The following is a 15,307-nucleotide window of genomic DNA, read 5'->3' as shown; positions in this document are numbered from 1 at the left end:
TGTTTCATTGTGCCCAAATTCTGTATGACATTCAAGAGTCAGTCTGCTGTGAACATCTAAGCTCCTTAGGGGACAACACAGCCTTGCTCACTGGATGCCAACCAGCCTCTGTAGGAATGTAGTACAAATTACTCTTTAAATAAGTACGTGCATACACACACTGTTTATTACACATACTTTGTATATAAATACAGTGTATGTGTTCAATATGCTATGTATTTAATTATCAAATATGGAGCCACTGTGTGAAAAAGAATTAATAATAATTAGTGTTATGATGTCCCAAGTTGACCATCCAAGGCTGGGTTCTCTTGGATTCATCTGGGCATGTCCAGCAGATTACTGGAATTGGTATATGTGGAGTCAATTTGTGATGAGTCAAGACAGCAATACAAATATGTGAAAAGCAAAACCAGGGGTATCTGTAACCTTTCTGTGGACCACTGAGGGTCCAAGGCAGCACTGGCATTCTCGGCTGCGTTGGCACCAGCAGCAACAGCTGAGGTGGGGGTAGGTTCACAGTACCTGCACCAGGTCCTCAGGGACCTCTACACTGTTGACTGAGGTGTGGGAACTAAGAAATCTCTCCGAGGAACCCCAGAAATGGACAGGACTCCTAACTGAACTTCAATTTCCTTATCTAAGAAATGAGTCAGGAACTACATCTGGAATTCCTTTGATTCTTCTTTCTTATACAGAAGGAGGCAAAGAAGAAAAAGAGATTATGAGTTATCGCTTGGAACTGACTGGTCTTTACAAAAAGAAAAGGGAGGTAATGGTACCGCTTAGGATAAGTATTAGTACAGAGCTAAGTCAAGTCACAATAGACCTTCCAAGACCAAAGGTCTGTAACAAGATATGGCTTATTTCCAACATGGAAATTCTAGAAGTTTCTATAAAGATGGGAAGCTATTATTTAAGCAGCAATTGATCACAAATACAAAGTCAAAGGGATATTCCATTATAAAACAGCACAGTATTTCCTTTAAATGTTGATATTGATATGCTTCACATTATCCCATTTTATAGAATGAGCATAATCCATAGTTTATTATATTTAGAAGTTTATTTTATACAAAGAGTCAAACCACATGTTTGGTCACTGACATTGACATATAAGAGGGGCTGCTGAAACTCTACAGTATAGGACGTTATAAACAGCCTCTAGGAGGAAGGAATTTTAAATAACTGATTTTGAGCCATTGATGGTAAATGTGGTTGTTCATGGGAACTCATTCTACACGGCCTTTCCCCACATCCTATGTTCCAAGCTTTCTGGTCCCCTATTATCCAATTTTCTTTTCTCTTTGCTCTTCTGCCCTTCCACTCCTAGTACCCATTAGTGTAATCTCTCATCTCTCCATTCCTTTTTACACTCTGTCTCCCCCTAGCCTCCTGTCCCTCTCCCCCACCACTACCCTCCACATCTCTCATTCCTCTGCCTCTCTACCTTTTCCATTAGAAGCCTCCTTTTGAGTCTTTGCTATATGATCTTTGCCCACCACAGGACATTTTTGCTTTTCTTTCTTACCACTACACAAGCTGGTTTTGAGAGAAAATGGTTTCTTGCCATGGGACTTCTTTTCATTTGTATGTTCCATCTTAAACGATACATTGCTCATCTGAACGCCCTTTACCAGATTCTTTATTTTAGACTTATACAAAGATAATTCCAAATCCCAGGTCCTGTTACACCTTATAGATTCCATTTGTTCTTTAAAATGCTTCAGATCCTGCTTTACCAAGGGAGAAATTTTCAGGGAGAACTTTAGCTCAAAGTTCGACGATGTCTCTTTTTTCAATATGTCCAATAAAAACCACACACTGAGCGTCATCTCCTCGTTCCCTGCCTGCCCCTCTTCATTCAGAAGCCTGTTCACTTCTCTGCAGGACTCTTTCCCCAGCTCACTCTGGTCCTCTTTCACCAGGTAGGACATGGCATGAAAAAATTCTTGGAAGCTAATGTGGCAGAAGATATAGAACTTCTTGATGTCAAATCCCTCTTGGTAATCCATGCTGGTCAAGAAAGCACCAAGGCTGGTCCCATCTAGATTGTACTTCCTGAGGTCAGCTTCTTCAAACATGAACCTCTGGTGCTGGATCCCCTCGGCTGCTAAGGAGCACAGACCCCTCAGGACCCTGTGCCGGGTAAGCTCAGAGCCACCTCCGTTGTCACTGGGAGGCAGGAAGGTGGAGACATAGGCCATGAAGATGTCGGTGCTATTACTGGGAGTCTCTGAGATCTCTCTGCCCCTCTCCATCTGCCCCTTCAACCAGGAGCAGACCACCCAGCAAATTCCTGGAATCTGACATGATTTGTAGAGAACTTCGTTCTCTCGTACAATGGCAAAGGCTTTTCTGGCTTGCTCCTCATCTGTGAAATAGGAGCTGAAATACCTCCTCCTCTCATCCTCAGAGAAGCCTAGGATGTGAACATGATGCGACTGTTTCAGCAATGGCCTCAGATTGAACAAACCCTGGGGCCGGGTGGTGACAAGAAGCGAAGATGTGGAAAGCACCTCTCTCTTAATTAGACAGTGCAGCTTTTTCTGCATGAGGCCCGGACTCGGCGTCTTCAAGTCCTTTGCAAAGGGCCTCTGCAGCTCATCAAAGCCGTCCAGGATGAACAGCAGCCGCTCTGGCTCCCTCGATATCTCCGCCACAGGCGCTTGGTTGTCCCCACAACACCAGAAGAGGAGCTGGTCCAGTGTGCCCTCCTGCAACAGGACCACCTCTCTGCAGCTGACATAAAAGACATAATCAAACTGGCCTGGGTAGAGGATGCCCGTAGCCCAGTCCAGCACCATTTTTCTGGCCAGTGTTGTTTTTCCAGTGCCAGCAGACCCCTCTAGTACTACTGTGGGCGGGGCTTGGTAAGACTTTTCTTCTGGATTAAACAGAGCACCTACTGAGACAGGGTCCAGCTGTTGCTCCGGGCTGGGGCAGGCAGATGATTCTGAGCTCTCTGGGCGGGGCTTGGCCACCAGGAGCAGCTGGTTGTGGCTGCTGCAGGTTCCCGCCTCTTGCCTCTCTTCCAGGCAGCGCACATGCTCTCGGTATATTTCTCTGTAATCTGAACCAGACACATGATGTGTTAGCAGATGAGATGGGGATAAAGAAGGACAAAGAGGGCCGTTCACACTCTAGACTCTGCTCTCTAGTTTTAGTTTGTATGCTCTCTTCCTTGTATCTTCCAGAAGTTAATACTTCGAGCCACAAGGGGAGCAACTGCTACAGATGTCTATGTGTGTGTGTGCCTGCACACATTTACACGCCTGATGAGTGTGTGTACATCCGTATGAGTGTGCAAAGGCGTGCTTTGTGGATATCTGTGGGGTATGAGTAACTGTATTCACACATGCTCATGGGAGCATGCCTATGAAAGCTTTTGTATTTTTTAATGTTGATTTTTGAGAGAGAGAGAGAGAGAGCAGGGGAGGGGCAGAGAGAGAGGGAGACACAGAATCTGAAATAGGCTCCAGGCTCTGAGCTGTCAGGACAGAGCCTGATGTGAGGCTCAAACCCACGAACTGTGAGATCATGACCTGAGTCAAAGTCAGACACTTAACCAACTGACTGAACCACTCAGGCACTTCAAAAGCTTGTGTATTTTGGGGTAAGAAAGGTGTGTCAGTGTGCATCAGCAAGTAGGTGTTTGTAAGAATATGTATAGAAGTCTGTGTGTGTGTGACTGTCTGAGGGTTCCTATGAAACATCCCCATTTCAAATGGTGAAGACAGGGCCGCCTGAGAAGCGCAATTGGTTAAGCGCCTGACTCTTGATTTTGGCTCAGGTCATGATCTAACGGTTTGTGGGGCTGAGCCCTGTGTGGGGCTCTGTGCTGACAGTGCGGAGCCTGCTTGGTGTTCTCTCCCTCTCTCTCTCTCTCTGCATCACCCTGTGCTCTCTGTATCTCAAAATAAATAAACTTTTTTAAAAAAAGATTTAAAAATGTTTTAATTGAGATGGTAAGGACAGGGAGTGGAGCAAGGAAAGGGGAGCAGAAGGATAGTGAAGTAATAGGAACCTGTTCTTGGTAATGATCAAACTGGGTGCTCAAGATAAACCAACTTCTGGGCAGAAGCCATAACTATATGTCAGAAGAGGTCTCAGCTGTGAAAGGGGCCTATGGTCAGAGCACAGGCACCCCCGGCACCCCACAAGGAAGGACAGGAGATCTTCTGGGCCCCATGCCCACCCTACACTCTAGGACGGCATCAATCCATCAGTTACTCAAGAGAGCGGGACGCAGAAGCAGACAGTCTTATGTGGGAAATAGCCTGCACTGCCTGCTGGGACAGCAGCTAAGGCAAGGTCAGAGCCCCACCACCTGATGCCATTTCTGCTGCTTAGCAGAAACCCCTTCATCAACATCATCCCCAGTCTCTAAGCCCTTCTCCCTCCTCTCCTCTTCTCTTCTGTGGCACTGCAACTGGATATAGGAGGTGGGGCATTATGGCTACAAAACAATCGTAGTCTTTCTGTAAATAAGTCCCCACCCTCCACTCAGGTGGTCAGAGCCTTGGGCTGGAGACCACCAGAATCCTGGGCACTGGTGCTCCTAGGCATGGACAGAGGGCAAGAGTGAGAGACAGTATAAATTATAGGTTGTGGGAGTCTCTGGAAATGCCATGGGGGTAGGGAGTCCTGGGGGTACCCTGACCTCCTGTCATCCCCTCCTGCACTCACCATTCAGACAGATGTGGCTGAGCTGGTCCGCTAGTTCCAACTGGTTCATGACCCTCAGGACCCTGAACACCACCTTCACGGCCCCCTGTGCACCATACAGTGAAATCAGCAAAGAAGCCAGGTCCACCTGGCTCAGGCCCTCCAGCTCCCCCCGAGCCAGCTGCGGCTGCCCCTCAAGCAGGCTTCTGTCCCGTAAGTGGAACTTGAATAGCTTGAAGCTTTTCTCTTCAAGGTCACTCAGGGTCCAGAGCAGTGCCTCTCGGGGATTGCAGGCCAGGGCCATGGTGTTCAGGTGAAGGGTCGAGTTGAGACCGGTGACCTGGAGAAGCAAGAGAGAGGGAAAGACAAGTGGGCACTGAGGGAAGAGCAGCCTGCAGGTACCTCAGCCACTCTCCTTTCTGGGTGCTTATCAAGCTGTTGAGCCCAGGCCAAGGAGAGATGAGAGAGATGTGTGCAAAATTCCAAGAAAGGCAAGTAGGTGGGACAGCAGGGAATTTTCCTGCTCATTCCCACTGTGCCTGTTTGTCAGCTGATGTGTGTCTGTGCCAGCAAATAGGAAGGAAGGGATGTGGGTGTATAGGTTCTTTCTATCTCTCCATCTGTCTCCTCTCCCCGTGCTCCCTCTCACACACACCGTCAGACCCTAAATACCTGCTTGAAGGTTGGGTTAAAACGATATACTTCTCAAAGTTTTCAAAGTGAGCCCTCCCTGACATTGTAAACCTACACAGAGTTGGAACATATTGGCTAGGATGGCTGAGGAGTCCTGGCAAGAGGGTAGAAACTCTATATTGTCAGCCCATTGGCTTCACAATCAGCCTCATGGACTGAAGCACTCACAGGATTTCAAAGCTGGAATTTTTTTAATTCAGATAAGGAGATAAGTTCAAATAATGAAAGAAACAGTCACTTTGAGGGCCCACTTTGTGCCCCATGGTTTCTTTTTTTTTTTTTAACTTATTGTCAAGTTAGCTAACATACAGTGTATACAGTGTGCTCTTGGTTTTGAGGATAGATTCCTGTGATTCATTGCTTACATACAACACCCAGTGTTCATCCCAACAAATGTCCTCCTCAATGCCCATCATCCATTACCCCCTTCCTCCTACCCCACCTCAATCAACCCTTAGTGCATTCTTCATATTCAAGAGTCTCTTATGGTTTGCCTCCCTATCTGTTTGAAACTATCTTTTCCCCTTCCCTTCGCCATAGTCCTCCATTAAGTTTCTCAAGTTCTACATATGAGTAAAAACATAAGATATCTGTTTTTCTCTGACTGACTTATTTCACTTAGCATAGTGCCATCCAGTTCTACCCACATTGTTGCAAATGGCAAGATTTCTTTTTTCCTCATTGCCAAGTAGTATTCCATTGTATATAAACCACATCTTCTTTATCCATTCATTAGTTGATGGGCATTGGATTCTTTCAATAATCTGGCTGTTGTTGAAAATATTGCTATAAACATTGGGGTACATGTGCCCCTATGAATCAGCACTCCTGTATCCTTTGGATAGATTCCTAGTAGTGCTATTACTGGGTTGTAGGGTAGTTCTATTTTTAATTTTTTTGAGGCACTTCCACACTGTTTTCCAGAGTGGCTGCACCAGTTTGCATTCCCATCAATACTACAAGAGGGTTCCTGTTTCTCATATCCTCTTCAACATCTATTGTTTCCTGAGTTGTTAATTTTAGTCACTCTGACCCATGTGAGGTGATATCTCAATGTGGTATTTTTATCTTTATTTGAAAGAGAGAGAGAGAACACGAATGGGGAAGGGGCAGAGAGACGGAGATAGAATCCAAAGCAGGCTCCAGGCTCTGAGCTATCAGCACAGAATCTGACGCAGAGCTCGAACTCACAAACTGTGAGATCATGACTTGAGCCAGAGTCAGATGCTTAACCGACTGAGCCACGCAGGTGGCCCAGTGTGGTTTTGATTTGTATTTCCCTGATGATGAGTGATGTTGAGCATCATTTCATGTGTCTGTTGGCCATCTGGATGTCTTCTTTGGAAAAGTGTCTATTCATGCCTTCTGCCCATTTCTTCACTGGATTATTTGTGCTCCATGATTTCTAAGTATTATCTCTCTTGATCATCGCAGAAACTATCTTTGGGATCACTCCAGATAAGAAATTTGAGAGAAAAGTGGTTTTCCAGAATTTTCCAGAGCTGGACCAGTGGGCATAGAGGCAAGATTTAAATCATGGTTTGTGACCTGGGTAATTAGGGACAGAAAGAGATGAAAAGACAAGCCATAGAGGACAGATGCAGAGACTGTATCATTAGACTAACTGCTATCCCCCACTAGAGAGAACAGGATCTTGAATTTTGTCTAAAATATAGAACTAATATGTTGACAGGGTGGCAGTCTTCAGAAGAAAAGAAGCAACAATTAGCAGAAGATTTCAGAGTCCAGAACTACCCCTTTGATCTATAACCAATGGGAAATCCATCTCAGTAGCAAAATGTCTAAGAGCTACAAAAAGGTATTTGGGAATGGAGAAAGCCACTGAGATTCAAATACCAGCATTTTAATTATGCACCAAAAAGAGAAAAAAAATTTCAGAATATATTAGGATACAAGGGACTTTGGGCGAAAGTCTTGAGGTAGTTTGGAAAAGCAAGCCTATTCACACAGGAGCGATTTACAATAAACTCTCAGACTCCCCTGAAAACCTCTGTTATTGGCAGAGCTAATTCAGGAGAGAGCAAGAAAAGACAGCACTAGAGGGTGCCAAGGAGATGTGCAATCTAGGCTTCAGGCCATTTGGACTCAAAGAGCAGGAGGTGAGGCAGGGATGACTCACCTCCCTTATGCAGGAGCCCAAGAAGCCAGGTCCTGGGCACTGAGCAGAAACAGATCTTTTCTAGTCAGACCCCAGCCAAGCCTGGGTCCATGTAGCCCAAACTCACTAGTTCACTTCTGCTTCGTGGTGCTGGGATTAAAAGGACATGTGGGGGCATCTGGGTGGCTCAGTTGGTTAAGCGTCCAAGTTCGGCTCAGATCATGATCTCATGGTGTGTGGGTTCGAGCACCGGCGTTGGACTGTCTGTTGACAGCTCAGAGCCTGGAACCTGTTTTAGATTCTGTATCTCCCTCTCTCTCTGACGCTCCCCTGCTTATGCTGTCTCTCTCTTACTCTCTCAGAAATAATAAAAAAACATTTTAAAAAGGGGGGCAGGTGGGACAATCCCAGCACCTCCCTTTTAATACCTAACAGGCCTGGGTCCATATGAGGCTGGAAGTGATGAAGCACCTCCAGGCCTCAGAACAGCAGAAACACCCACACATTCCATCTGATGGTCAGTAGATGAACACTGCTCATCAGAGGAAAACCTGATCTCCTTCCTCCACATAATAAATTGAGAAACAAGCAAACGGCCAAGGGGATGACCTATTCTGTCACCAAGAAAAAAAAAAGTGTCCAGCAGCTTTTCCTCTCCCTCTCCGAAACCCCAGTGCTCTCTTACAACTTGACACAGGGCCAGGATGGGGCAGTCTGACTTGAGAGGTGAAGGAATTGAGGAACTGTCACCACCACGTCCTCAGCCATGCATTGCACTATTTCTTCACATTGTTAAACCCACTGGAGGATATGTTCCACCAAAGTGAAAAGGGAGAAAGACAGAAGCTCCATGAAACAGGAATCCAAACAAGGAGGAAAACAAAGCCCTCCCGACCCCCCACCCCCACCTCCCAGGGCAGCTGGTCAGAGGGCCTACAATGGGGCCAGGACAGAAGCCCTGACTAAGGAGAATAGGGCTCTCAGACCATCTCCAAGGAAAGAAAAGAACTGACAGAGTAACAGATGCTTTTGGGTCCTCTAGAAGACCCTACTGAGAGGCTACTAGAAGGTATGGAGAAACTAACATTCAGTGCCAAGAAAACAAAACAAATAAATAAAATAAAGAAATTACTAGCTCTAGGAAGAACAAAAAATAAGAAAGAATTTTACATAATAGTAAACTACAGCACTCGGGTGTAAATAATGTTTGCATAGAAATAATAATGGAACCACTGAATATTGATCTAACTAAAATGTATAATATAACCATATTGAAAGAACAGTGGTAGAATGTTCTGGCATAGGAAGTCAAGAGATAATTCATAAAACTGATGAGCCAAAAGGCAGCAGTAGACATTTTTACTTAAAAGTGCAGAGATGCAAGAAGAAACAATTTGAATATATGAGCAGCTGCCTCAGGAAAGAGAGATAGTGGAGTAGGGGGGTGGAGAAGTGGGCCAGGAAAGTACTGGATTTGGAGCCTAAACTTTTTAATGTTAACTGACCTTTTAAACTATGAGCATGTATTTGATAAAATAAAAATTAGAAAAATAAGAATAGGAGGTAGAAGTAAAGATAGTAATACTGTATTGCATATTTGGAAGTTAGTAAGAGTCAATCTTGAAAGTTCTCATCACACAAAAAAATTCTGGAGCTATGTATAATGATAGATATTAGCTAGATTTATTGTGGTGTTCATTTCACAATATAAACATATATTGAATCATAATGTTGTACACCTGAAATAAATATAATGATGTACGTCAACTAAACCTCAGTAGAAAAGAAAGAAAGAAAGAAAGAAAGAAAGAAAGAAAGAAAGAAAGAAAGAAAGAAAGAAAGAAAAGTTACTGTATATAGACAAGCTTGGCAACAAAAGGAATGAGAGGTCCTGAAAAGATGTACGGAATGTGGGGCCAAAAGAAAGTCTTGTTTGTTTTAATATGAGAGAGGGTGGGAAGGATTTAAATGCTGACAAAAATCATCTGACATAGGAATCAGGTTAGAAATGCAGGCAAGAGAGAGAAGTACCAGAGGACAGTATTGAGCTGTGGATTGAAGCAGGATTCAAAGCAAAGGCAAAAGATTGGCCTTTGACAGGAGGATGGAGGAAACATCCTCCATCCATGCTTGAGGAAAGTGACGGGGTCATTTGGCAGAGCAAAGCAAGTCTGTGGGTTTTACGATCAGGTGAGGGTACTCATGTCTGGTGGTCCCTGAATTCTCTTTGAAGGATGAATAAGAGCATCTCCTAAGGGTGGGAGGGCTGGTGAAGAGCGGAGAAGCCATAAGGGAGCATCGTGGGGCCTCTCTTGCAGCTTCCCCCTCCCTCCCCAAGACCTCTCATGCCCAGTGCTCAGTGAGTTCTGCCAGAGTCCAGAACAGACAGGAATGGGAATCGGTCTCTCCCAGAGAGCTGAGGCTCTCCTTAACCAAGCTGAGGTTAGAGACAGAAACAAGACAGCAAAGAACCAAACCCAAGAGATAAAATGGGAAAATGGAATGAAACGTAGCCACACAGATCACGTGACACAGAAAACTGAGTTCACTAACTGAGGTCACTAACTGAGAAGACTCTCAGATCGGCCTTCCCTAGAAAGATCCAAGTATGGAGATGATGGATCAGGAATTAAGAGTCACACCTGAAGGAATAGAAAAAAGACTGGTTTTCATTAAGGGGTGGAGACAGGATATGAAATGAGGCAACTTTGGCTTGACTGTGGGCAGAACGGAAATTGAAGCAATTGAATTCCAAAAGGGAAGGGGTGGAGACAAAAGAGACAGAGGCCAAGGGTGGAAACAGTCAGAAAAGAGATACAAAAGACAGAAGAGAGAAATAAGTGGACAGAGAAAACAGAAAGTCAGAGAGACAGAGAGATGAAGCTGGCTAATGTATATGGGTTTCTAGAGCTCTCTAGAGCTCTCTCTCACACACACACTTATACACTTTTTCTGTAAAGAGACTTTTTCTTAACAACAAACTCTTAAGAAACAAGAATAACTAGAAATATGTGTGGAGGGATTGGAGTCTCTGAGTGAAGCTACCAGACTTCCCTGCCTGTATTATAAACTTTCCTCATCCATGGAGGCAAATGCCAAGGCAAAGTTGATATACATCCTCACCCCCTTGCTTCCAGGCCTCTTTCTGCCTAATAGAGGCAGGGGCTCCAACTCCAGAACATCCCTTGCATGCAAAGGCCATTTTGAAAAGGTGCCTTTGGCCTCTACGGCGGTCACCATACTCTTCTTTATACCTTGGTCAGTTCTAACAAAGTTAGTATATAGGGTTGGTAAGTTTAAAGGTCCTCTTGAGACAGGAATCCACATGGCCATTTGGAAGTATCCATCCCTGCTATGAGAAGCTGTCTTTTCTCAAGAGTACTCCCACATGGCCTTGGAGGAGAAGGAGAACTGCATTGTTCCCAGCGACTTGGCAACTGCTAGCAGATGGCAGCCAGAAAAACAGGCAGGCTGGCAAAGTACATGCATAAATCAGAATGGGAAATATCAGAGCTAGAACATTTCAAAATCCTTGTTATCATTGGTGGAGCTATTTAAACTCAAAACAAATGAGTTAAAATGCATGGTAACTTCGGCACCTGTGTGTTGCTGGAGCACCACCTCTCCATCAGTCAGGAAGGGAGTTGATGTTGAGGAGAGTATCTATCATGGGTTCTAGTGCTTTAACAAATCTTCAGATGTATAGCCTTCTGGTCAAGCCTCTTGACCAAAATTCCATACTTTTGGAGCATTCATTGTATCCCTTTGGGGATCCACTCTTTCTTAAGTTTGCTGTGCCTGAGCCATGAAAATAAGTATACATGAATTTCTACAGAAATTTTGATTCCATGAAAGATTTTGAGATGAGGAAGGTTGAAATGATATTGGAATATAAAGGATTTATTTGGATTGAGTTCCATGGAAGTGTGTCACTGACCTGTATTCCTCAACTATGAAAAATGAATATTGTATACTAAGAAATCACTTCTCTTGATAAATAATTAACAAATAAGAAAATGTATGGCAGAATCAAAAGCAATAATTAAAATGCTAACATTAGAATATGTGTTTCCTAACTAGCAGGAGAACTTTAAGACACACAATCAGACAAATAACCCCATTATAAAGCCAAATATAAGTGAAAAAAGAATATGGAAAGTGTAACAAATAAAAATAAAACAATAAAATGTTAGAGGGTGCCTGAGTGGGCTCAGTCGGTTAAGTGCCCAACTTTGGCTCAGGTCATGATCTCATGGTTCATGAGTTCGAGCCCCACATCAGGCTGAATGCAGACAGCTCAGAGCCTGAAGCCTACTTCAGATTCTGTGTCTCCCTCTCTCTTCCCTCCCCTCAAAAATAAACATTAAAAAAATCTTAAAAATAAAATAAAATTAACCCAAATATGTCAACACAGAAAATGTTAATAGGCTAACCTTGTGAATCCAAAGAATTCAAATGTGGTCAACTGGATTTTTTAAATATTTAGGTATATGCTATTTATGAGAGATCCTCCTAAAACATAAAGATATGGAATTTTTGAAAGCAAAGGAATGGAAAAAAGATACGTAAGAATACACCTATCAAGGGATAGGTATATTTATAGAGTTCAAAAACTAGAAGAATTAAAGAATATATTACTTAGTCAACCATATANAAATGTTAGAGGGTGCCTGAGTGGGCTCAGTCGGTTAAGTGCCCAACTTTGGCTCAGGTCATGATCTCATGGTTCATGAGTTCGAGCCCCACATCAGGCTGAATGCAGACAGCTCAGAGCCTGAAGCCTACTTCAGATTCTGTGTCTCCCTCTCTCTTCCCTCCCCTCAAAAATAAACATTAAAAAAATCTTAAAAATAAAATAAAATTAACCCAAATATGTCAACACAGAAAATGTTAATAGGCTAACCTTGTGAATCCAAAGAATTCAAATGTGGTCAACTGGATTTTTTAAATATTTAGGTATATGCTATTTATGAGAGATCCTCCTAAAACATAAAGATATGGAATTTTTGAAAGCAAAGGAATGGAAAAAAGATATGTAAGAATACACCTATCAAGGGAAATCTGGTATAGCTATATTTATAGAGTTCAAAAACTAGAAGAATTAAAGAATATATTACTTAGTCAACCATATATATTTGAAACAAACCATAATTTTTAAGCAAATGATGTTACACACAAATTCAGGTGAGTGGTCACTTATCAGGGTGGGGCGGGAAGGCAATGAGATACTGGAGACGAGTAATGGGTATATGTACAGCAGCAGTGCTGAAGCCAACCCATACTGGCTCTTGAAAGCCGGTTGTTAAATTTTCAAGAATTTTGAGAACCAGTTGTTAAATTTTCAAGAATTTTGAGAACCAGTTGTTAAATTTCGAGAGCCAATAGCTTGAAATCAGCGATGATAGAAATATTTATTCTATGGAAATTGGCTGATAACAAAACTAGGAGCACTTTTTTTCAGGGAGCTGGTTGTTAAACATTTACTAGCATACCACTGAATGAAAATATTCTAATACTCATAATAATATTATCTATTATAATATTCTAATTTTCATAGTAATAAATTCTATTGTATATAATTCCATTTTAATAAACTCATATTCTAATATATTCATTCATATACTGATAATGTTAATAATGGTCTAATCCTTGGTTTGGGTTATAGGTTCTGTTCATCATTTAAAAAAATGAATGAATGCTCTAGTTTTTGGATTGGATAATAAGTCCTGGTTCACTACATTATTTAAAAAATGATGAGTGAATGAATGAATGAATGAATGAATGAATGAAACTAAAAAAGAAGTTCATGAATGAACCCAAGTGTCATGAACCAAAGAGTATGACTATTACAGTTCTGTACACCTATGATAGAAAAAAAGAGCACTAACTTGCTTCCATCTGGAGGACATCAAGTGTCAAAAGAACCTCCGCTAATGAGTGTGGTCCACGGACACCTGAAAAGATCCACCTCACTCTCTTTTTAAAATTTTTTAAAAATGTTTTTTATTTATTTCTGAGAGAGACAGCGTGATCCGGGGAGGGTCAGAGAGAGAGGGAGACACAGAATCTGAAACAGGCTCCAGGCTCTGAGCTAGCTGTCAGAGGCTGATGTGGGGCTCGAATCCACAAACTGTGAGATCATGACCTGAGCTGAAGTCGGACGCTTACCCAAATGAGCCACCCAGGTGCCCCAAGAACCATCTCAGTCTCAAAGCAACACACTAGACTGCAGGAATGAGAAGATAGGCACATCTAGCCCAATGGAGGTGATTCTTCTTGGCTCCTTCACTGGGAGAACCTCTCAAAGGTCAGCTCTGGGCTACAATACCGGCCCAGGCAGGGTAGACTTATGTCTCCTGTGATATGCACAGAAGGATCTGGAGCCACCTTTCTTGAAGTTATAAGCAAAAGCCGTATGGTCATGGTTCCTTGGCCAGGTCAGATCCAATCTCTAAGGATAGCTTAAGCAAGAAGGGCAGAAAAGACCCATGGGTAATATTATCCTCAATGGGGAAAAACTGAGAGCTTTCCCCCATGGTGAGGAACACAACAGGGATGTCCACTCTCACCACTGTTGTTCAACACAGTGTTGGAAGTCCTAGTCTCAGCAACCAGACAACAAAAAGAAATAAAGTCATCCAAACTGGCAAGGAAGAAGTCAAACTCACTCTTCGAAGATGATGTGAAAAACCCAAAGGGCTCCACCAAAACCTGCTAGAACTGATACACGAATTCAGCAAAGTCACAGGATATAAAACTCAATGTACAAAAATTGGTTTCATTTCTATACACCAATAATGAAGCAGTAGGAAGAGAAAGCAAAGAATCAACCCCATTTACAATGCACCACAAACCATAAGTTACATAGGAATAAACCTAACCAAAGAGGTAAAAGATCTGTGCTCTGAAAACTAAAGAACTCTTATGAAAGAAATTGAAGAAGACACAAAGAAATGCAAAACATGCCATGCTTATGGATCAGAAGAACAAATACTGTTAAAATATCAATACTACCCAAAGAANGGTCATGGTTCCTTGGCCAGGTCAGATCCAATCTCTAAGGATAGCTTAAGCAAGAAGGGCAGAAAAGACCCATGGGTAATATTATCCTCAATGGGGAAAAACTGAGAGCTTTCCCCCAAGGTGAGGAGCACAACAGGGATGTCCACTCTCACCACTGTTGTTCAACACAGTGTTGGAAGTCCTAGTCTCAGCAACCAGACAACAAAAAGAAATAAAGTCATCCAAACTGGCAAGGAAGAAGTCAAACTCACTCTTCGAAGATGATGTGAAAAACCCAAAGGGCTCCACCAAAACCTGCTAGAACTGATACACGAATTCAGCAAAGTCACAGGATATAAAACTCAATGTACAAAAATTGGTTTCATTTCTATACACCAATAATGAAGCAGTAGGAAGAGAAAGCAAAGAATCAACCCCATTTACAATGCACCACAAACCATAAGTTACATAGGAATAAACCTAACCAAAGAGGTAAAAGATCTGTGCTCTGAAAACTAAAGAACTCTTATGAAAGAAATTGAAGAAGACACAAAGAAATGCAAAATATGCCATGCTTATGGATCAGAAGAACAAATACTGTTAAAATATCAATACTACCCAAAGAAATCTACACATTCAATGCAATTCCTATCAAAATAACACCAGAATTCTTCACAGAGCTGAAACAAACAATTCTAAAATTTGTATGGAACCAGAAAGGACCCCAAATAGCTAAAGCAATCCTGAAAAAGAAAACCAAAGCTGGAGGCATCACAATTCCAGTTTTCAAGCTGTATTATAAAGCTTGAATCATCAAGACAGTAT

The 15,307-nt window shown here is 42.6% G+C and overlaps 1 protein-coding gene across 1 annotated transcript; it reads right to left on the bottom strand.

Moving 5' to 3' along the window:
• Positions 1 to 1,430: 1,430 nt before the first annotated feature.
• On the bottom strand, positions 1,431 to 4,972 carry NLRP10 (NLR family pyrin domain containing 10). Its single transcript, XM_077769174.1, has 2 exons — positions 4,690 to 4,972; positions 1,431 to 3,073 (listed from the first exon to the last, which is right to left on the bottom strand). The coding sequence occupies exons 1-2, from the start codon at positions 4,970 to 4,972 to the stop codon at positions 1,431 to 1,433; spliced, it is 1,926 nt and encodes a 641-aa protein (XP_077625300.1).
• Positions 4,973 to 15,307: the final 10,335 nt, after the last annotated feature.

The sequence above is a fragment of the Crocuta crocuta genome, unplaced genomic scaffold (assembly GCF_008692635.1).
Source record: "Crocuta crocuta isolate KB4526 unplaced genomic scaffold, BGI_CrCroc_1.0 scaffold255, whole genome shotgun sequence".
Lineage (NCBI taxonomy): Eukaryota > Metazoa > Chordata > Mammalia > Carnivora > Hyaenidae > Crocuta > Crocuta crocuta.
This window is presented reverse-complemented; position numbering and strand designations above follow the sequence as displayed.